Genomic DNA, 24,734 nt, shown 5'->3' on the forward strand with positions numbered 1-24,734 from the left:
CACTGTGTTCTCTGGCTGTGTTTGCAGCCCAAATACTTTTCTGCTCAGACACCTACTTTCTTAAATATTATCTTAATATAATAGAAAAAAAAATAAAATGCAGATATGCAGATCTCTATTTTTTGAAGTGACTTCCTAGTACTGTTTTTTTTTAATGCTACTTCTCAGTATAGGCACAGACTCTAGCTAGTATAAAGTCCTTTCTCCTTAAATTATTTAAACAGTATCTCAGTCAGTAGTGCTAGTCCTGATTTGATTTTCAGGGGTGGAGGTGGGTGTGTGTTTGAGGTTCTTTTGGCTGTTTGGGTTTGGTTTTTTTTTCATTTGTAAAATAAGTAGCAAACATTACTGAATAGCAAGCACATACATAGCAATGAAAACACCTGAGTGCATGTACTGCAATTTTCTGATTCACCAAAGTCAGTCTCTTTTTCTTTGCAGCATGTTATCAGGGCACAGAGGGCCATCAATAATGAAATGGCACACCAGCTATATGTTCTGCAAGTACTTACCTTTAACCTTCTGGAAGACAGAATGATGACAAAAATGGATCCACAAGATCAAGTAAGTATCTGGCATGATCTGGTCTTAATAGGATGACAATAACTCCTCACTGATGTACCTAAAGCTCTTCATGGAGGGAAAAAAAAACACTTGCTAGGAACCTAAGTCATTAATTTTCTCCATCTGTGAAGCTGGGTTATGTTTTCTGGTTGTAAGAAGATGCACTTTCATTCCTTGTGCAAAAGTGCAACAAAATGGCCAGGCAATTCACCGTGAACTGAATTTTCTGTCTTCTTGAGCAGAAACTGAGCAGCTCTCCAGCATTTGTTTCCTTTGTGCCCCTCTCAGAAGCACTAGAGATGTATGGTCCTTTCTAAAAGTACTTCTGTAGAGCTAAATTAAATGTTTGCATTAAAACTATGTGGCATGCTAGACTTGATGTTAAATTGTGTAACAATAAACCCTGGTTTTGTTACTGGGAACCTATAAAATACTTAATTTGTTTATTGCTCACTGTGTGCAGACATTGACTTTGATATTGTTCATTGTGCAAAAAGTGACACTCCCCTAAGATATTAAAGACATTTAAATATAGGGTTGATGTGTCATAGGGATAATGCATTTTTTTTCTTTAATTTTTGTGGCCTTCATTTAGGCCCTGTACGAGGAAGAACCTTATTTTAAGCTGAAGTTATCTTAAGACTTGCTAATAATTTGGAGAAGAGAAGGTGGGTGAGAAGTGAGATAGTTGTAAACATAAGTAACATCATGCTGTAGGACCTTATGCTTCCAAAGTTTGAGATGGAAAAATTTGACTCTTGGGAATATACATGCAGTCAATTAGTGCATATCTCAATACAGAGTGACTAACACAGCATTGTTAATATTTCTGGTAGGGTAGTTATCACTGTCTTGAGACATTTTCAGCTGCAGTAATTCCTCTCTTACCTATTTCTGTGGTAGCAAAAATGGATAGTTACCAAAATAAATGCAGAGTGCTGAGTCATTTTGTGTTCATCCAGCAAGGTGCTTAAGTACCAGCTTAATTTGAAATATGTGTGATATCTTGGCTTCTGTGGTTAAAATTGTGTAATCAGAGGCCTTGCTGATATAGGTCCTGCTTCTGGAAGTCAACACTTAAGTACCTATGTGTGAATCTCATAAATATGAGGACTTTCGAAAGTGGGAACCACGAGATCATTCTTGTTGACTGTCTCTCCAAGTATGAAGTAGGGAATTCAGACAAAAACTTTGGGCAGTGGGCAGGAATACCGTGTTTTGAAACACTTTCTATGGTATTGTTTAATTAAGTGGCAGATCAGTTATTTTAACCAATTTTTTTAACCTTAACATAGGCTCAGCGGGATATCATATTTGAACTCAGAAGAATTGCATTTGATGCCGAATCTGAACCTAACAACAGCAGTGGCAGTATGGAGAAACGGAAATCTATGTATACTCGAGACTATAAAAAACTTGGATTTATTGTGAGTATTTTTGTGTGATAGTCCATTGAAAGTGAGTGCATGCATCCATTATAGTCCATCTTTTCATTAGTCTCTTCTCTTACTTCGTCTTCTGGCTATTTCCTCAAAGGGAATTACTTTCCTGCCCTTCCCCAGAAACCCTGCAAACTCCAAGTGACAGCTTTAGCAGAAGTGAGGGTGTTGGAATGGAGGCTATAAATTCTTTATATGGGATAGGCAAGGAAGTAGAGGTAGCGGTGTAGCCCTGTATGTTACGAGGTGTTTTGACTGCCCTGAGCTTGCAATAGGATTGAGTGTTTATGGGTAAGGACAAGGAAGAAGGTCAGTGAGGTGGATTTCATTATGGGAGTCTGTTATGGGCCACCCAACTAGGATAAAGAAGCAGGCAAAATATTCCACAAGCATCTGGGAGAAGTCTCAAGGTCTCTAAGCCTTGTTCTCACAGGGTACTTTGACCTTACCAGCTATCAGCTGGAAATATGATACAGCAGAGAGGAAACATTCTAGAGATACTTGGAGTGTGTGGAGGATAATTGAGGCCAAGTGTATGAGGTTAAGTAAGGCAAAGTGCTGGGTCCTGCAACCCCAGCAATGATCCAAACCCCTGGGGAAGTGTATCTGGAAAGCTGCTCAAAGGGAAAGATCCTGGTCAACAGCAAGCTGAAGTTGAAGCCCAGTGTGTGCCCAAATGGCCAAAAAGGCCAATGGTATCCTGGCCTGGATCAGTGACAGTGCGGCCAGCAGGACCAGGGCAGTGATTGTGCCCCTGTACTCAGCACTGGTGAGGCCACACCTCGAGTACTGTGCTCAGTCAGAAAGATACACTGAGGTGCTGGAATTTGTCCAGAGAAGGGTAACAAAGCAGGTGAGGGGTCTGGAGCACAAGGCTGATGAGGAGCAGCTGAGGTTGTTGGGGGTGTTTAGCCTGGAGAAAAGCAGGCTCAGGGGAGACCTCATTGCTCCCTACAACTCCATGGAAGGAGTGTAGTAGCCCTCTGGAGGTCAGTCTCTTCTCCCAAGTAACAAGTTGCAGGACAAGATAGTTTTAGATTGGGTATTCCATAAAATTTCTTAATGGAAAGAATTGTCAAGCATTGGATCAGGCTGCCCAAGGAAGTGGTTGAGTCATGGACCCTGGAGGTGTTTAAAAGATGTGTGGATGTGGCTCTTAGGTGCATAGATTAGTGGTGATCATAGCGCAGTTGGAATCAATTATCAATTAAACAATTCCATGATTCTAGCTTGAAGAAATAACTACCTGGAGTTTAAGCATGTAGTTTTGCATGACATGCCACCATTAGAATCTAACTTTTAATGATATCTTGGATGAAGAGGCATTGCCTAATGGATCTGTGACAGCCCTATGAAGTCCCTGTAGTTTGTTAGCAATAATATGGACTTATGAACATATTAAATCTGAGGTATGAGTCTATGGACTCCCTTATAGGATTTTGTGTTTTGTTTGCTTAAAGTCCTTCAATTTGTGAGTAGTGGATGAACAATCTCTTCTACCCTGACTTAATCAGATCAATTGGAGTTCTGGGCTTGCCTAAAACCATGCTGGGGAGCAGAACATGATCTGGCTGAACTGTTGCACACATTTATATTAACAAATAATGTGTGTTCTTTCCCTTCTGGAAACAGAGCGTGCACACATAGTGTGAATTAATATCTGGATTTATTGCTTACCCTAGGTTAGTATGCAGTTTTCTTTCTCCTTAGGTAAAATGGTATGCTTCATATCTCCTGTGATTCATTACCATCCTGTTGGCCTAGCAGATATACACTGAATATTGTACAGTAGCCAAAATTACAGACAGAGAGGTTTTCAGCACTCTTGGTGCAAACTAGAGCTTGCTGTGCAGCTTGAGTGCTGTGCCCAGCTGTGTGGCGTAAGGCTCAATTCTCCCAAAACCACAAAGGAACTAAGTAGAGCTTTTCTGTGTTCTCCTAGCTGTTTTCATTACTGATGAATGAGGAAAAAATTACCACTGGATCAGTGCTGTTCTATCTGTAAGGAGTAATCAAGTAAATAGTTCCTCAAGTGAGGAACTTGGCATTTTGGGGTTGCGAGCATGATAGCAAAACTAGTGCTTTGAAGGAGCCTTTGAAGCTCAGTGAGAGTGTTTTTTTTTTGTTTTTTTTTTTTTTATGTTGACTCATCCCTCAGCTTCATTACTCCCATTTAAGCTTTTCATTGGGAAGCCTACTGAAAACACTCTGGCAGTAGTCAAGGGTGACTTCAGCACTGTTTACAGTTTGATTATGATAGCCTTTCAAAAGGGGATTGGGAACAAAGTTTAGGAGGAAATGGGAACTGGGATTAAAGCCATGAAGAAAATGTAGGGAAGCATAGTGGGAGATAAGAAGCAATATGTGAAAGGACACTGTGAAAGAAGCATCATAGCAAGAGTCTTAATGGGAGACAGGCTATTCTATTAGCAGTATGATGGGGCAAAGTACAAATAATAAAAATGTCAACAGTGAATTGTGAGGAGAGTTTGTCTACTCTTGTACAGAAGCTTTACTTTGAGTTAAGAGTCCAGGTGACACTGGGTACAAATCTCTTTAACAGCTGAAGAGAAGTATTACCTTCCCCACAGGGCTGGGAAAGGGAGCAGGACTCTTGTGAAACCTGGCTGCTCATCCCCAGTCTCTTACATGGGCAGTGTTCTGACTCCCAGCTGCCCTCACCCCATGTGCTTCTTTTCAATAAAATGTCTTCAGCTTTCTCCAGCTGCAGGTAGAGGGTTACATTAGCAAACTGATCATAATCAGTGTGAGGTTTGTCTCCTGTCTGCTTCAGCCTTGTGTGCCTTGTGTGGCACAAGGAACCTTCCAGAAAGAGTCTGACTAGGAAAGCTGTCATCATTCCACTGGTGCTGATGGTCAGGAAGCCAGTTTCTTGAGCTGATTAAATATTAATTTCAAGGGAGAGAGTAAAGCCATGTCTGGCTATTAAGTTGTTCCTGGACTGCTTGTTCTCATTTTGTATGGGACATGAAAGAATCCTGTTTATTTTTCTCAGCCACATCAAAAAGCCTTGCACCACTACAAGTGTAATATCAAAAAAAGACAAAGTCCAGTCGTGGTTTCAGAAGCTTACAATATAATTTGTAAAACTGCATAGTTAGAAACCTGCATTCAGCTAAAGCAACCACGGAACCTCACCAGATGGTTGTGATGACCGAGTAAAGAGATTTTCAGATGAGATAGTTGTGAGAATTATTGAAATGCTGATGAATGCAACAAAAATGATGACCCAATTAGGAGATCTGGGATACACTCCACCCTGTTGAATTATTTATTATTTTCTGAGTCAGTTGCAAATTAAATAGCCTGAATACTCCCCCTTGTATTTGAGTAAGCTTAATTCTTGTAATTGAGGTGGAAAATAATTACAAAAAAACTCATAATCCTGTATATTTTCATCATAATTCTTTAAAAGGTACTACTGTCATTGAGAAGTTGTAATGAATGTGTTTATAGGCAGCTCTGAACAAATGATAAGAAACTTAACATATTGGAAAAAGCATCCAATAATCACATCCTAGAATAGTTTTTCTTAAGTTTTCAGTGTGTAGAGCTTCTGAGGATTTTTGTTTGTTTTGTTTTGATTTTTTTTAATTAAATATAAATGGTTTGTATAAATACAAAATGCCAACATAGAAAGTGAGTGATTTCATAATTTTGCTGTGCTATACTGGAATTTGCTAGTGTAGCAAAATAGAATGTGGATTAATGAAGGAGATAAGAAATAAGTAAGGAACTGTCTGATAAAAGGTAACAATTTAAAGGGGAATTGAGAATGGTGGGATGTTCTCTAAAAGACAGCCATGGGCTTAACTTTCAGGATATTGGTGGTGGTATAAGAAAGTTAACATATGCTGAAGAAATCTTCTGATGAACATGGGAAGCAGTGATGGAAGAATCACCATGTAATTCACAAAGTAAATGACTTTTTGGATTACACAAACAGAATTAATGTAATTTTATGCAGTCATACAAAGAGCAGTGGTGTGCATTTAGGACCCCTGGCAGGAATTTAATCTTCATTTCATATTTTGTCTGTTGGTGAAGATAAGAGAGATTGTGTGAGGTAGCCACTAAAAAAGTTAAATGTTAAGCTAGGATTTATCTGGAAAAATATTTTCAGAATATATGAACTGTTGAGGCCATTTTTTGCATTTTTAGATATCATATATAACACTGTATTATTTCAGGAAACTCTGCAATGGCTTATGGACTGAATGAATGCAGGTTGTGTGCAGAGGATGAGGCTCCTGCAGTGAGGAGGGAGATGTCTTACAAGAGCTGACTTTAAAAGATTGCCTTTTTAGCCAATCAGCTTGAATACTGTGGAAATCTCAATGTGTGTGCCAATGCTGAGAGGGAGGAGATCATGTGTAAGGTAAAAGGCAGTGATGGCATTTCATTTATAGGAGAGATACTTAATTGGAATGATGGGGACAAAATTTGCCTCAACTTTAAAGATGGAGGTCAATTCATTATGGAAATAATGAATGCATTTCATTATTATTATTATGTGACATTTTGTATATTTCACAATGGTGAGTCCAGGAAACAAAGCATGTGAGGACTGTGTGAAAGAAAAAAAAACTCCAAAAATCAAGGTTGCTTAGAGCAGTCTGAAGTAAGACATGAATAATTAGATGGATGACTTAAATCGCCGCGTAGTTGATTTGTTAGACATTGCAAAAACTTTCTAATATAAGGAGAAGCACACCAGCACAGATATTTGGAGGATTTGTCCAAAAAGTTTTAGAAAGAAGCTTCAGAAACAGTTTAGAGTTAGCTAAAGCATGCCTTAGGCAAAATATAGACCTAAGGAGCTTCTGAGATTTCTTTCTGACTTGTATTTTTTTCTCTTCTGTGTGTCCCAGATGAGTGGCTACTTTGTTATATCTTTAGTTACTTATCTTTAATCTGCTTTATCTTAAGTCTTTTATATTTAACTTTTTCAAAAATCCCTTGTTGTACAGCACAGTATCCAAGTAGCACAAGTAGCAGATAAAAACTAAGAGCTTTCTCAGAGGTTCTTCAGTGCTGCTTCTCATTGTCTCTTAGAATAGCTCATTATCTGACTGTCCACAGTAACCTCCTTGACATCCTGATATATTCCCCAGATAGAGCCCCTTGAATCTGCTGAAAGGAGGTTATCTGGAAAATAATTTCAATAATGTAATTAATACCTCGTAATCATTACCTGCGAGAGGAACAAACTCAAATGACTCCAGCCTTTAACTACTGACCTCTTCAACCTACCTAGTAGAGCTCTGGTGTGTGTAATTTCCTTATGCTCACTTGGGATCTTCTTTTTCCCCCTTTCTCATATTCATGGCATTCTCTGTGTCCTGCCCCTGCCCCCAGGATTTGAGAGTGAAGGATTAAGTTTAAGCTTTGGGAAAACATGGGGGAATGGTGTTGTTCTAGTGTTTGTTTTCACTTTTCAAATCTCTTTTAATTGGCAGTGAATTGAATTGACTTTAGAGAAGTCAAGTCTGCTTTGCCCATGATGGAACAGTCTCCCTGTCCTTATCTTGGCCAGTGAGCTTTTCCATCCTTTTCCCGCCTTTGCTCTGTTGAAGAGAGGAGTAGGCAAGCAGTTGGGTGGGGGCATAGCTGCTGGCCAAGGCTAACACACCACACCTCCTTTCTGTATTTTGCTGACTCTTTCTTTAGGCTGTGTCTGGGTTTATTCACTGAGCTTTGATAGTTCGGAGGCCCCTTATGCTGTGCTGTCATGCTTTTCTTTCCAACTTCTTAGGTTCTCTAGCCTTTCTCTCTCAATTTCTTTCCCTGGTCTTTGTTTTTGAGTTCCCACTCCCCTTGGGCTCTTGTTCCATTTTGATATTCAGGTGGATCTATCTCCTTCCAGCATATCTGATCACTCATCATTCATTCATTCATTCATTCATTCATTCACTCATTCTTCCTGAATTTTCTTTTTTACATCCTCATTCCCTCCTTGTGAGGTGGTTCTCCTCTGGATTTTCCCTAGTGTCCCTCTCTCCACCTCTTCCTCTAACCCTGTTTGTTCCTCCATCAGTATGAAGCCTGCTCAGTCATTTCCAACTTTTGCACTGAAAGTTGTCAGGACTTTCCAAAGACAGACATAAATTGCATTTCTCCTATTTCTCATTTTATTTTCAGAAATGAATGGACTAGGTTGAGGCACATGGACCAAATATTAATCTTTGTCTCAGTGTGAAAATTTCACTTGCCTAAGAAGTGCTGTCCAAGACATTGAAAACTGGGAACAACATCTAGAAACAGGAAATGTTGGCCATTATAATAATAGTCAGCACAACGAGCCCCACCTCTTAACAGATCTTATAGGCAAAACACTTTTTTTTTTTTTTTTTTTTTTTTTTGCCATAAGGTGTGGGGTTCTGACTTGAATAGTTCAACTACAGTTTGATTCTTGTTTTCTAAAAATAGGCTGCTAGCTTTTGCTTGTTATTCTAGGCTGTGAAATAATTGCAGCCTAGTTTTGAGCAATTTAACTTCAACTGTTGATATATTGCAGCCTATTATTCATGATAAATTATTTGACTGAAGATTTGAGTCACAGGTTTTTCAAAGAAAGTTCAGATTTGCAGTGACAGAAAGTGAGTAGATGAAGAATTAGATTGTTGTGTGATGATCATTCACCCTTTATTATTGTCTGACAAAAAATAAAGAATCAAAGTGAAGTCATGCAGTGAAACGGCAGTGCACAATTCTAGGAAATTTGCATGGTGTGGATGAGTGTTAGTCAATTAAACAGTAGATTGAGTTGGACTCTAAAAAGTTAACACAGGGCAACACTGGAATGGAGTTGGGATGCCAAACCCTGCAGGAGTATGAATAGTCCTTAAATTCTATGGACTTACTAATGTCAGCTGGATCTCTGATGTCCCCTTGTTCCAGCTGGTCATCTGGATTAATGGTACCATTTTGCCTGGCTAGGGAGGAAGAACTTTCCTAGGAGAGTGGGTGAGAGGGAGATGGATAGAAGCAAACACCATGTGATGCATTTACTTAGCTGTTCTTGTTGAAGACCTGAGGATGGTCGATCTTTTTCTTCCTAAAAAAAGGAAGGCCTGAATATTTGAAGTCTTACAATGTTACGAGTTGCAGGACTGTGAAAGCCCTGAACAGGAAGCTGAAAATGTTTGATTTGAGACTGAAATCTGGAACTGGTCTAAAATGCTGAAAAACTTATCACAAAGATTGTAAGCTGTCATCTACATCTATTTAGTTCTCATCTCCCTGTTATTTGGTAGATGATACTCTGCAGTGATCGTAGGTTTTTATTATTTGGGAAAGCTTTTCAACTATAATAAAAGCAATGAATCCTTACATTTAGATTTTCTTGTTGGCTTTGGCAGTGGTAGAGGAACATTTTTAGAACAATGCTGCATATGTGCCAAACTAGATCTGATCTTGTTAAAATTTAGATTGATAAGATTTAATCACTGGTTTAATGGTAGAACAGCATAGATGACAGATTGTCTGTACTACTGAAAGCTATTAGTAGTTTTTTATCCTCCTCCACTCTTTCTACTCCTACAACCCTCTCTTTTTCTATCTACTATTTCAAAACTTGTGAAATCACTTGTTGCTATGGAAAAAACCCAACTCTGAAAAGATTTTGTTTTGCTGAGGTACTCATATATGCAGTGCCAGACCTTCAGGTCAGTTGCCATATTTCTTTATGTAAATATGGCTCCTAAAGTAAAACCCTTTGTTATTTAGTAGTGGCAGCTAATAATTAAGCATCTTTCAGCACAGTAAAATCCATATCTTACAGCACTCTGCCAGAAAGGAGATTATTCTTCTCCTCTCCTTTCATTGTAATACACAGTTTTCATAAGATTTGAGTATCCTTTTATTTAGCAGAGTTCAATTTGCAGATGGTATACCCAGGTAAAAAAAAAAAACAAAACCCAAAACCCAAGCAAAACCACATCCTGCCCTTTGCCACTGAAATACCTCTAATGTTGGACCAGGGGATAAGTCTGGACTGTATGTGGGATTTCTTCTCTCATTTTTACCTTTACAACCACCAGAGGTTGCTCTTCTCCGCTGTTCACAAGATTCATTCTCCTGTCATTTAGTTTTGAAGCTAAATTTTTTTCAGTGGCTATCTTATAAATAAGCTATCGCTGATTTATTCTTCCAGGTAAGTTTTGGAAGATGAAGACTAATCATACATATTTATTTCTTGGTGTTAAGAAAGAGTGGTTGTAATAGTGACTGTCACTGTCAGTATTTGATAATCTTCTAAGTAGAGAGACAGAGTTTCATATGACTGTATTTACATTCATGAACACTTATTTGGAAGTGTTTGAGACAAATCACATTTTGAGGATGGGTTCTGTCATTTCTGTTTTCACAGAGTAATATTTACCTGTGTAATCCTCTTGCTGTATGCAGGGGTATTACAAGAACAAGATATAATCATTGGGAATAACAGTCCAGGACCTCAAGTAATATTGACCTTGAAGCAGTGAAAACATCTAGAGCTGATGTGAATGTTTGAAATGCTTGTGAATTTTACTAATATTATGTGCACTGTCTTGCTTTCTGCCCTAGTACTCCTGCACTCCTTCTAAGCTCTTTCAGTCACAAATTCCTGACTTTGACACTCACCTCTCACTATTCTCTATAGCCTTCTACTTGCCCTCTCTTTCCACTCCACTCCTGGTTTGCTTTTTATCTCTAAGCCTGGAAGGTGGGGGCAGGGAATACTCAGGAGAGGCAACATCTTCAGAAAAAGCATGTTCCAAAGAGATTTGTTAAATTCAGTTAATCCAAAGCATTTATAATGCAACAAAATGCAGCCCATGTTCAAAAGGAATTTCAAGACTTACACAAGAGCAAGTCTTAGAATTTTTCCTTGCATAGAATGAGTGGGCTTGGATTTGACAAACAATTATGTAAAAATTGATTTAGTTAGAGCAATGTAGTGCTTAATAAAACATTCCTAAAAATGGTCAAATAATTGCTAAAACTTTCTAAGGCTTTTGCATGGAAAGAAAATGCTAGGTATTCTATTGTAACACTTAAAATTATTTTAAAGTATCTGAAATTAAAGTTTAAAAATGGAAAGTGACAGACAAGTTGAACTGCAGGTGGCACAGATATTGAGATATTTTCCTCAAGTTCCCCTTTACTTTTGACATCTTGCTTTCCTGATGTTTCTGTGAACATTGCTGCTTGACAGAGCTCAGGCAGAGCAATTGCAAGAAAGCTGCTGAAGTCTGTGTGAGAAAGGTGAGCAAAATACATGAAGTACAAGAAAAGAAAAAAAGAATGGAAGAGTAAGGATATATTAATGAACTGATGATGATACTAAAGATATAATTAATGATTTTATTAGTCTATACTGGCATTTGGAGGAGCTGCAATCTGCAAGCCAGTTGTTTATTTTACAGTTAATTTTTCTGAATCTATATGGAGATAATTCAGTTTGAATATTTACTTTTTAAAGTTTATTTCCTAAAAATAAAAAGAAAACCAAAACCAAACCCATAAAGGCTCAGTTTGACTTGTTGAAGTCTTCACTTTGCTTGTTGAAAAATAAATGAATGTTTTAATTTATTAGATGACTTTTTTAGATTGTTTTACAATATGAAATGCAATGTGGAAATCCCACGGAATGTTTTCTAACAGAGTGCTTAGATCTTCTCTTTACAGTAATACTGAATGTCTGTCAGGATTGTTTTTCTTTTTAATTCACCTACAGATAGAAATACGTGGTTTCCCCACTGTATATGGCTTGATATTATTTGGAGTACATCAGAATCTCATTTTAAACAAGCTGGTAACATTTGGCAGCAGAGGGCACCAGTGTCACACCAGATGTCGATTGCTTACCAAAGTTTTTCAGCACCTCACTTTCATGGACACATTCCTTTCAGCCTTAGAAATAACAGAAATAACTGTTCTGACTGTAAATTCGCATTTCTCAGTGGAATGCCAGCAGATATTTGATTTTTGGGCTAAATGATACCTCTGTGGGTTACATAATTTGGCTTGCATGTTATGGTTTGTTATACAGTGCACTGTAAATATTTTCCTTTCTGGCACTTAGTGGTGAGATATTTTATCCTCCTAAAACATTTTTTTCCTTTGTTCTCAGTGTTTTTCAGCCTTGTGTAGGTTCTGTGGCAGGGACGCTTTCTTGCAGTCTAGGATTTTTTGTTTTGGTTGTTTTTCTGGTTGTTTTTACCTGCCAGGAGTTTCTACAAATCTGTAAAAGACAGGATTTTGTAAATATAGTTATAGACCTAATCATGAAAACTTATATTTGATGCTAACTCAGACTATGCTCTGCAAATGTGAGCATTAGCAGCAAATCTCTTTACAAATCTGAGAGGCAGAAATCCAGATATTCCTCAAGTTTACTGCCATGCTTGGTGCTGTTAGGAACTCACTGGTGTGTGACCTATTGTGATCTTTCCCATAAGCATAGTTCTAAGCTACTGTTTGCCATAAAAAAAGCATTCCATGGTTCCATGCCATGGCATGTATTTGTTGGTAGGTTGTGGAAATGCAGGGCTGTGCTGAAAAGAGGAATCCTGCAGGTAGAATGGAGCACTCCCTGTTGAGATTTGCAACTTGGCAATGTTCATGCTGAAACTCCACTCTTCACATGGCCACTTGGATGTGCTGAGATGTTCAAGTCAGTGCGTGGTGGTGGGAGACATCTCCTCTGGTATAACTTGGAGCAGGGTAGCCCCCAGGGTTAGTGTTTGAGCCACCAATCTCTTCATGGAGCCCCTGGACCACTGTGAGCAGTGCAAGGATGTTTGGGCATGTCTGCCACAAGCAGGGGAGCAGCTTGGTTTCCCTATGTGTGAGTGAGAGTGCAGCCACACCAAGAGAGGGGTGATCTCCTCTGGCCACAGGGGCAGATGCTGTTGGGGGACATCAGTCTTTCCAGTCAAGTGTGATTGCAGTGTGGGATAAATACACAAGAATGACAAAAAATGAGATGGGTTAAAACTGAGAATTATCTGTAAATCCCAAAGATAGTGCCATTTTTCTTCATTGTCAGACTGCTGTCTGCTGATCCTGGGTGCTAACAGAAGAATGCAAGAGAATTACTGCTGTTTGGAGGCATGAGGTTTTAAAAGGCTTGGAGAAGACTTGAGGAACTTTTTTCTTATTAAGGAAAATGGTTAATGTAGTAACCAGGAAAAGCAGTCCTGATAACATCTGTGAGGTAGATGATCTACTAATTTTGTATAAACTTGATGCTGTTCATCTGAGCTAATATGCACAGGATGAGGACCCTGGGTCAGATGCAGCTTTATAGTGACCAATAAGAGAGGCCACAAAATCCAGATGTTAAAGCTTCTGTTGTTGTTTACCATGCAGCTGCATGTGATTTCCCAGGACTATTTATCCAGAGCTATGGGCATCTAGCAACTTGAACATTGGTAAAATTAATAACCAGCCTTTTACCTTATGCAGCTGAATTCATTTTGTAGTCCTTCCAGAGGAGAACAGATTTAAAATAAAGGGAAAAAAAACTCTTGATGGGCCACTGAGCTTCTTTGACCTTTCAGTATCACTTCAACAATTAAGTTAAAATTAACCAGAATGAAATATCTGTGCTTGTGTGTGTGGCTCTGTGTAACAGCATTCCTTTCGTGTTTTGATTTTTGAATTCTTTATATCATGGTTTTGTGCTTATTATTAGTATTAGTTGAAGGAATTATCCTTTAAAATAGTTTCTTTGTGAAGATAGTTGTTTCGAGAGGGGGGAATATAAGGTTGGCATATTAGTATTTCTACCTTTTCCAGTATTTTCAATTGTGAACTTGTAACATAAAAATATTTAACTCTGTGATTTGAAAAAGCTTCTCTTGAAGATAATCCACTAACAAACGTAAATGTGCTAATTTAAAGTTAGTCACAATGGAGTACTGCATTTCTGTTGCTTTTTGTTTTGTTGGGTTTTTGTTGGATCTTTTTTTTTTAATATATGTACTATTTATAGTTTCACTGAATAGTTTTCTTTGGCATGTGCATCCCAGTTGTGAACTCGTGAGGGCAGGCAAGCTCCATCTGTTTGAATGTAGTTGGGCTGAATAGTTTGTTTCGAGTTTGTTTCATAACAGAATTATTTTCTGACCCCTTCACTGAGAGATGGATGGATCTTGGAAGTCTTTCTCTGGATATTATTTACCACATGTCTCAGCATTTGCACACACACACACAAAAAAAAAAAAAAAAAAAAGTATCCCCCACAAAACCGGTCAGACATAATGACATCTCAATCTCATTTCTTTTGTTGTGTAGGCTTCATCTGTTTCACAAGACTTGGCTTGGATGGATGATTCTAGACAAACCCCCTTGCCCAATATTAAATGATGATAGTTTTGTGAAGTCTTGTAAATTCAATTTAATGTTAATTACAGCAAATATTTTATTTAGGTTTATGACATTTTTCAATGTATGCATGCATGCAAACAGGTGAGTTACTTACATGTGCGTATTGCTTTTTGCCTCCTTACCTCATTCCTCATGGGGTTTCTTTGCATGTTGTAATAATATTTAAAGAACAGTAAATAGCATAGCACACAAAATACTTAGATTTTCTTTAGTTATAAAGTGTTACAAACATTCTTTTTGAATATAAGATTTCATTAACTGAGGTGTGAAAATAAATTCAAAGACAAGGGAAGAAAGGCACCTTATTTTTAAAGAACCAATTCATTTCCCCAGATTAAAAACAATGTCATATCTGAATTCTGAATATTTTGGTTCTTAAATGCAGTCTACATGTTACACAACCCCCATATAAAATCACAGAATAGTAGAGATATGTCTTCTTTTAAAAATATATTAAAAAAATCTCCCTACATTTTGGTGCAGCTCTATCCTCTTTATGACATTTGTCTAGAGGAGACTGAAGGCAGAGCAGAACAGTACCCACACATGCAATACATATCAGCATTTTTCAGAGCCCAGCTCTAGTCAGAAGATCTTCACATTCCTGGAGAGGGAGGCAAAGAAAAATGGAAGCCAATGGACAGGAAATTCTCTAGTGAATGGATCCAGTGTTTTTTTAATCTTTGTTGGTTTTTTTGGGGATTTTTTGGTTGTATTATTTTTATTACCTTGCTATTGAGGACAGATGAGAGTATTCTACAGGATGGGCACAGGTTATTGTTAAGACAGAATATGGACTCAAAAGTTTTAGGAGAGATTGGTCCTGTATTCCAAACTTGTCCCTGACATCTACAGAGCGTGGCTGTTTGTACTCCAGCAGGGGAAATATTTGACTGTAGAACTGGTAATTTTGTTCTTGGGAATGTCTGACAAAGGTAGCTAATCACATATGTTGACATCCCCTTTGATGTAGATTAGTTTTCGTCTTATCCTCTGGGATTATTAGAAGCTTGACCTGGTCACAGGTAATAAAAGAAATGTCAGTGGGTGAACCACAGAGCTCCTAAATGTTAGCTGGCTTTTCCACCCAGTTCTGCAGGTCCATATGCCTGCCTGCAAATGCCACTCCAGTTCTGTTTTCCTGAGCTCTGGGACAGAATTTTCCATTTTAAATTTGGACAGCTGTTGTATCTGGCCGTCAGGCAGCCAGTAGATTCACATGGATGATTCATTTTGAACTGGGGTTTTCTCAGACATAGGACTGGCTTCTCTCCACTGTATTTGAACTAAACACAGCCTGGGCCTTTCCTTTTCCACGTGACAGAGTTTTAGCCAGCTTGCTTGAAAAGGAAAATCACAAAACTTTTCTACAGAAATATCTAAAGGGAGAGCAGGATCTATCCCAGCTCACCTCGTGATACTTGGCATTGAGTTTGGGTTCCCTTCCAAGCTCACTGTTCTCAAAGCAGCACGGATTGTAAAGATGCAGGAATGTTCCCAGCCACCGCTGTCAGGGATAGTCATGAAATTCCAAGAGAACTATAATTCACTGCTCAAGTGGAGTGTCACTCTTCTTGTTCTGTGTTTGTGCCTACCACAGTACACAAGCATCATATCGTTTACTGGAGATGATAGTTGCTGCAGCAGGAAGGATCCCATTCAGAATTTCAGTCTTCAGTGATGTCGTAGGAGGGAGCCCACTGCAGCAGTAAAGTGGCTGCTTCACGTGTGGCCTCCCTGTAGCTGCACATCCTCAAGAAATAGTCATCCTCTAATGATTTTTTTTTTTACTTGACTGACTTTGATTTTACTTTATTGCTTATAATTTAAGTAATTTTTCTTTAAAAGGGTATACAACTGAAAGTTGTTTTAATTAATGCACCTTAAATTTCAGAAGCAAATGTTATGTCAAAAAGTTTAGATAAAACTGCCTGGAGTGTAACTAAAACAATCAAATATATGCTCTCATAGTAGTCTAAGGCTCAGAAAATTCCAATTCAAGCAGCCCAATATTTAGCACAATTTGGTTTTGAATTTTTCATTTTTACTCAATAAAAAGGTACAAAGAGTTTTCTTTATTCCTCATTGATAGCCAATGTAACTCATTTGTTTGGAGCTTATGCTGAAATATATATGTACACATTAACTATTTTGCATCTTTTCCTTAGATTTTGTAAAAAATGTCTGTTGAAGAGGTCTGAATTTCTCCTGAATTATGGAGCCATTATGCTTGAATAATGAGTGGAAGTCACAATCTACCTTTCTGAATGGGCATAAAACTTTCCTAAACTCAAAAAAAGCTTTTCATGACAAGATTTGACTTAGGAACACTAAGTCTAACTAATTGACACATTTGATAGGAATCACAGAGATAAAATTGCTGAGGTAGATTTTGAGTCTTGTGGGCATGACTTCTGTCTAGTAGCAGATATTTAATCCATGTTTATTTGCAGTATTCAAGTGTAGATGGATTAATTTCTTTGGCTTGCTGTTCCCACTAGCACTGTTCACACTGTTTTCTCACTTAACTGTCTTCTTGCTAGCTTGATATTTCTCCTGCTGGGCAGGATGAGAATTCATGCCTTAGTTTCTATCTGTATAGAGAGGGCAAACTGCTTTAATGACATTGGTAAAACTAAATCAGTCGTCTCCCAACACATTCCAAAGTCATAAAAGAGCCTGTATTTATAACAGGAGTTCTTTTGAGGTTGGGGGTACTATGTGCCAGTTCTTCCCAGTGTACTTCATGAGTGTTGTAGTTCAAACAATACAAAAGTGGCTTGCTGGCCAAGACTTGGGTAATATATTCCATTGTGATTTTGTAAGAGCTGGAGCTTTCTGAAAAGCTGTAGCCCTTGGTTGCTCTCCAGAAGCCCTGGCTAGAGGAACACCTGCTTCACACTGTTGCAGCTGAGCCTCCAGAAAATCTCATGGGAAGGGTCCCTAATTCCTTGCAGTGAAAGCCACCTGGATTAGCTCGCATCTCATCTGGCAGCCATTTAATCTAAAGTGGACTGACTTTGCCCTAGAAGTTGGGGTAGACAGGAAATCTGGAAGGGTCTGTCTGTAAATGATCTGGTAATCTCAGTAAATAAACTGTATGGCTTTTAGTTTTTGACCCAGTCCCAACTATATCTGCAACTGGATGTTTGACTGCTTATTCAATTTTTCTGCAAGCTTAGTGGATATGGTGAGATATCTGAAAGTAATTTTCCATGCTGAAAAAATTTAATTGAAATGACCAAATCCCATTGATTCATTTCATATATCCCTGAAAGAGTACATGACGTGTTACTGCTTGATAACTACATTTGCCCAGTAAACTTTACTTCAGTAGTAAGAAGTCAATAATATGTGAAATGCTACACATGCATCTAACTTTAAAATCTGCCCTTATTAACTAAAATAAAACCTGAAAGATGGCTCACATTTTTCATGCATTGGACAAGGTATCATTTGAGTTACAGCAGTCATTTTGGATTCTTTGAAATTATTGACAGCCTGTCGGGCTTAGGATTTTGGAATCCAAAGCATTAGCTCCATGTAATAGAGGCACGTGTAAAATACAAAGAATTATGCAAGAGCTTTTTGTCTTGCTTTATAATGTGTAATTTATTCATAACTGCAAGTATGTAGTGCTTTTGACATGCCTGTTATGGTCTGTTTAGTGATTTTTAGGTGATTTAATTGCACCTCCTTAACATTTAGATTTTTACCATTTTTACCACTATAGCATCTTTACATGACTGGGACAGATTTCTGGTGGTGACTTACATAGAACTCTATTATTCTTTACATTAGATTACATAGTAGCTCAATGAATTAAGAATATATGGTAGTCAAATTATTGCTTTTTTATCTTTTGTAGGGCAAATGATGAGCAGATTGTACAGAAATTAAAATTTCTTTGCTATTGAGAGGATTGGATTTATATTGGTGAGGTCAAACTTGATCCAGCAAGTCTGTTGCTTAACAGGCTTAACATGCTTAATATGTTATCTGAATAGGAATATGTTTCCTTTTTGAAGGATAACATTTGTAGTTTACTAATACGTATCCCAAAGCAGTTACAACAATAACAACAAAAAAGAAAAACCTTAAAATTTCTACCTGCTAGTAGAAATGGACAAATATTAGCCAAAACACAAAGCTAAAAAGACCAAGAAATTAGTTCAAGGAAAAACCACCACCACTGTATGCAGATATAATTTGTAAATCTTCATTAAAATTATATCCAGTGCAAATATAGTAGAATTCTTTATAGGTGGTGGAATAGTGGGGATGTGATTTAAATGACTTGCACTGAAAGTATCTTAGATTATTTTCTTCATATTCTTTCAAATATATAGCAGTTACTGAGCTTTGGATACTTCTCACTTGCATTAGAGTGTGGGTTTCTTGTGGTTTTGTTTGTAGGTTTGTTTTTTTTTTTTAAATTCAGGAATCCTCCAGATACATTTTCATTCTAGCACTGAGTTCTGTTGTAAAGTAAAAAAAAATAGACTTTGGAAGAAAAAAAAAACCCACATTTACATATTTAAATAGTTATCAAGAGAAAAACAAATCTGCTAGTTCTTGCTTTCATTGATTACATAGAGGCTGAAAATTCCCAAGTCACTGTTATATCTCATTAAGTGTGATGATGGAAGTGGTGTGCAACATCATCATCTCTTTGAATACAGTGCTGTTAAATAAAAAGACAAAAATATTTCTTCATTAAGAATTTTAGCTGACTACCTCTTCAGAAATGTTGGTTTAATGTAGTATTTTTCCTTATTTTTAATTTTTGTGTAAATGAACAGATGGGAACATTTTGCATGTAAAACTTCAGGTTTATTTAGGGAATGGGTAAATGGTGAGTCTTTGAGCTCTTTATACTTTTAGCATAAGTTTGTAAATTCATAATTCACATTAAATCTTACTTAAAAAGTTCCCACTCTTCTTGTCCTGAGTTCTGAGGAACAAACTTCCACGTATTTACTACTGATTTCCCAGTTTGATCTGGGGAAGGTTTTGCAGAGGTGCTGTAGAACCAGGTAGGTAATTGCTTTCCTTCCCAGCCCAGAGAACAATGGTTTAGATTTAATAGGACAAAGAAAATGAGTAAGCGAGTAATTGAAGATGGGAGAAAGAAATTGCTGTCCCTGGTGCTACCTTGGTAGACAGATTGTTCCATTTTCTGTAAAAAAATCATAAAATATGACCAGTTTTGAGAGGGTTCACTTTAGAAAGACACCATTAAAATTGGATTCTTGTGACATTTGGAAGTTGTTCTAGCATCAGTTCTTTTGTAGTCCTGACTCTTCCCTGGAAACTTCTGATGTGTTTTTGTCATGCCACTTTTACAGAAGTGAGGCATGCAGAATAGGGATTCACCTGACCTGCTTTGGGATTGGGAAAACAATTATTACTGGGTCTAACACATGCTCCATACTGCTTTCAGGACAGACTATCATGATTTGACGACTGATTTACAGGGCTGCTGCTCACAGCATCGGTGCAAAATCTGTGCTAAGCTGTCAATACCTGTCAAGACAGAAATAAATTTGTATGTTAATGACCTAGAAATGCAGGGAAATAAATAGTTCCTGTGCTTCAGCATGTTCATGTGGAAGAGACTGTTGTTAGGAATAATACAAGGAATAAGTGGTCCTTATTCCATTAGCAGTTACAGACAGTGCACCCTTGCTGTGAATAGGCACCTCGGTGTGAGGACACGTACCTACCACTGAAATCTGTACATCCCTCAGAGATTGCTGCCGAAGCCAGGAGTAAGACAGTGAAGCCATTCAGGATGCAGAAGAAAGCTTTACACAGCCAGAGCTGCATTAGGATGCTACATTGTCTGAATGTAATTACTTCACTGGGATTTAGCCAGAATAGCTGTCATATTGTGAAACATGCCACATGATTTTTTAATTTTTTTTTATTTTTAATGGCATAAGCAGATGTGATTTTGAGTTTTCATCTTACCAAAACTAATGAACTTTTGTTTGCACAGTATCCTATTGAGTTGGCTAACAAATTTCTGAATGTTCTGGTATGTTAATATGTATGGCATAAGAGTGTAAACTGTTAAATACCACATAGATGCTGAAGCTGAAAAATGCAAAGATATTACTCAGCCTAGTGGCAAAAATATCAAAAAATTATCTGAAAAATTGAAGGTAAAAAATCTGTTTTGTTTGTATTTCTTACTCTTTGCTTTTCATAAAGCAAAAAATACCATAGATTTTGTACTAAATGGATGCAATAAATATGCTTGAAGCACTGTGTTCCATATATTTAATAAATTATATTGTAGGTGGGGTGTTTGCCTACTTCTGAATTATTCACTACAGCATTTTAGATAATGCAGCTTTGTATCTCATTTCTAAACCCACTCTCAATAACTTAATATTTCAACCACAAATATTCATCATGTTAAGAAAAGGATGATTTTAGGGGGAGGGAGAAAGAAGCAAGGGAACAAAGTGTCTGACATTCCTTTTGAATTTGAAGTATAATTGAAGGTAATGTATTGTCTCACACATGCCAGAACTGTCTTGTGGATCCTCAGCTATTATCTGCTTCTGTATTTCTAGTTATTTAAATCAACAGAGCTGAAGATCAAGCCCTAGTTATACTGGGATCCCATGTGACAGAAACTTTTGAAAAACAGAAACAAACTGAAAATAGCTGGGTTCATAGGCTTGACTTGGAGACAAAGTAAAAGTGGTGAAGAGATGGTTTTTCTGATTGAACATAGTAGTGATAGCAGGAGACAAAATGAGTCATCCCTACTAAATGCCATGAGGTTCCTCATGTCCTTGTTGGTTTTTTGTTGATTTAGAATGGGATGAAGCAAAAAAACTATTCAAGCAACAGTAGGGCAGGCTTTTTATTTGTGTCCTGCATTTATTTTGCCATTGTAATTGCCAGTGAAATAAGTTATAGTATTTTAATGGCTAGAGAAATGCAGCTGGGTCTTGAAACTGTCTGTGCTTGTCAGGTATTTATCCAATGTAACCTACCTGTGCTGTAGCATGGGAGCCAGGAGTGCATATTCAGGCCTATGCTGTAGCTCTACTTCCATAAGTTTTTGTAAAACAATTGCTGTAGGGTTCCTTGCTGACTGGTGCTTCCTGTGGTTCCCAGTATCTTTCCCAAGGAAATGGACCTCATGGACCTCATAACACAGAGAAGTATCAAGTTCTATTCCTTAGGACTTGTACTTTATGACCAAAATGGAAGTAGTTTCAAATGCAGAGAAGAATCTGTAAGATATTCATGCTGGGTTGGGGGAGGGGGCGGGGGGGTTATTTGTGTGTCTGTGAGACTCAGCCTCTCTTAAAATGCCCTTTTTGAAATGCTTGAAAATTGTAGGAAGGGAAGTTTTCTCCTCCCAGAAGCTGAAGTCTGTAGGGCTTGTGATATTTGTGAAGCAGTTTTGTACTGATTTTAAATTTTCTGACTGATAAAGGCATCAGTGTGGAAGATGAAAGGTTGAGAATTGGGGAAGTAGCAATGGAAGGCTATTGTCTGTCATTCAGATCAGCTGATGAAAGTGAAAAAAAAAAGTTTAAAGGAGAGTTTTTGAAACTTAAAATTACAACTCAGTAAGACATTGTTTTCCCTTCCTGAACTACAACTAACCTTCTTAAATACTTATTACATAGGTATTTCTATATAAAATCTAGGGTTCCAGGCATCCTCTTGATTCCCTATTTAACCTGTGATTGTTTTGCTTGTACACCAGTAGCCCTTATCTGGAAATGTACAACCAACAGGTTCTGCATGCCATCCTCAGAATAACATATTTGTCTACTTTTGAAGTTGTAGTAGGCATCTTAATGTATAAATTTTACTTTCTACTACTTTTAATCTTTTATGAGACTGTGAATTATTGACTGGCTAAAACCAACGTATGATACATCTGAAGCTAAAATGGGGAAAAAAGTAAAATCACTCACTTCTACCACCTTATGGCCTGACAGACTCAACAGAAGGAAAAGTAGTAAAACCCATGCTTTTATCAGTGAAGGGGGTGGATCAAACCCTGAGCACGCTGCAGAAACAGAGTAGTGGAAGAAACCTGTGCTGAGCTTTGCCAGTTTTCTGGTATTAAATGCACTTTTAAAGTCCCTGTCAGCTGGGTCTTGCAGAATAGAAATGCCATTGCAAAGGAGCTACGGATATCTTTCTGTGTCAGAATGATGAGCGGAGAAGAAGACATTGCAAAGGTGACACTGATAAAAATAGCTTAGCAGAAGAGAGGCATTTTCGAGATATATTCTTGGGATTTCTGAGCAGCTTCTTTGGTGTAGGCAGGCAAATTTTCATGTCTAAACCATGAACTACATGAAGCTTATTCAAATGTACATTTTATTTCATCCAATCAAAAAATCAGCTAAGTTAGTAAATATTTTGGGTGCCTGTAGTTTTTCATGTAGTGTGTGAAACTGAATATCTGCAGTACATATGTGCATGTGGAAGCTAATGAGTTCTAGTTATATATGATATGTTCATTAATTCCATAGATAAAATTGATAGGTTCAGAAAAGTGGCAAAAAATGTACCTGAATTCCACAAGATGAGTCTGTTTATTTTCATATAAAATTTTATCTGAGTCCCTTTGTGTTCAGGAATCCACAAGATCCAACAGACTTAATACAGCTATTTAGTCTAGTAGGGGTTTTTTATATTTTTTGTGATTTACTTGAAATAGTTCCATAACAGTTGTATAAATAGGTGTTTTGGTGTCTGTTGGCTAAATCATATGTATTTTCATGTACTTTTAGTCTGTAGTACCACCAATGAGTCTATTTCCATGAACGACATGGGTGTCTGTACATCTAAAGCATTCAGCCTTTGGGAAACTCCATTCCTCAGCTGCAGAAGTGAATTACTGACATGCCAACCTTACAATGGCTGCCTTTGGTTGTAAGAATTTTTCAAGGCAATTTCCTTATTAAGAATTTTCTGCTCAGCAAAAAGACCTCTGTTGCTGAACATTCTTTGATACACCATGCTAACACAGTGCTCACCAACACTGAGGAACTGATAGCTTTTGTAAAGGTGCTCATTGAGTGATCTTGCTCTTTTTTTGCAGAATCATGTAAACCCAGCAATGGATTTCACACAGACCCCTCCTGGAATGCTGGCCCTTGACAACATGCTGTACTTTGCTAAACATCACCAGGATGCTTATATTCGGGTAAGGCTTCCTTTTGTCACAGAGACCTTTGCAGTTGCCTGTTCACTTCACAGTAATTTTGCAGTTTGACTTTGGAGGGGAGGTTCAAAATCCTGGTATCATTAGCAACAAACTCTACCACATTACGCTAAAACATGACGTAAGTCTGTAAAAGCTCTGGGAGAAAGCTGTACAGGTGTCTTTTCTGTCATTGCTGAGTGAAATATTCTAGATACTACTTTTTTCAAGTACTCCTTTTTGCTTAGGCCTGCAAAGAGAAGAAAAATGAGCCTGTGCTTTTGTCAGATGCATAATGGATGACCATAAACTCAGAAAGGAGTAATTATGTAGAAATCTCTGAACTGCTCCAAGTCTTCCAAGTATTTTTTTGTGGAAGGGAGGATTTGAGGATCAAATGCTTTGAGAGGTGACAGAGTTGGCAGGGTACTGAGAGTTAAGATGCTTCCACTAAAACTACTGCTGTAGGAGAAGTCATGCTGGGAGTAAAGTATGTACAAAGCATTATGATTTACTTGTATAACCCATTCCTGCCCCCTGCCCACTCCACTTCCTACATTATTTCAAGGTTATTTCAAAGGTAGTTGCAGGAGGTTATGTGTTACTTACCTACAAGAAGAGGCATACAGCTGAATAATACCTGCCTCTGAAGAGAACAACTTTTCCTGAACTTTATTGAAATCAAGTGCTTGCCAAGCACAAACCAAGCAAGCACAGATAGGAAGGGAGGATAGTCACGACAGTCAGTCTGTGGAGTTCATAGGGATGGTTTAATTCCCCAAGAAAATTGGTCATGCAAACCTGCTTAAAGAAGGTTGTGTATAGCAAGAAAACAGTAGACACACCAATCATTTCCACTAAAAATCAAGAGAGATCTTTTAATATACATTATCATCTGTTTTCTACGTGTAGTAAATTGGTGTCAAAGCTCTAATAGGTTTGCAAAGGGCCTGCTGATATGTATAGATGTAATACCAGATGATGAGATTGTAAGATTTGCTCTTTAAATAGATCTTTCTCTTCAGTCTGAATCCAACAATAACTCTTTAAAAAGACACTGTGGTAGTATGCAATACCATAGTATTTATCAATCCCTATAAATCAAGGACCATCTCAGGTAATGAACAAAGAGCATGTTT

General features: G+C 37.7%; 1 protein-coding gene across 5 annotated transcripts in view; it reads left to right on the forward strand.

The window, feature by feature from the left end:
• ELMO1 (engulfment and cell motility 1) overlaps positions 1-24,734 on the forward strand; it is a 299,246-nt gene that overhangs the window by 116,037 nt on the left and 158,475 nt on the right. For all 5 annotated transcript variants that reach the window (XM_021553298.3, XM_021553297.3, XM_031503907.2 and 2 more), the window contains 3 exons: positions 442-564; positions 1,860-1,991; positions 23,494-23,598. In XM_021553298.3, the coding sequence (XP_021408973.1) occupies positions 442-564; positions 1,860-1,991; positions 23,494-23,598 (360 nt within the window). The remainder of the gene's footprint in view (positions 1-441; positions 565-1,859; positions 1,992-23,493; positions 23,599-24,734) is intronic.

The sequence above is a fragment of the Lonchura striata genome, chromosome 1, assembly GCF_046129695.1.
Source record: "Lonchura striata isolate bLonStr1 chromosome 1, bLonStr1.mat, whole genome shotgun sequence".
Classification (NCBI taxonomy): Eukaryota; Metazoa; Chordata; class Aves; order Passeriformes; family Estrildidae; genus Lonchura; species Lonchura striata.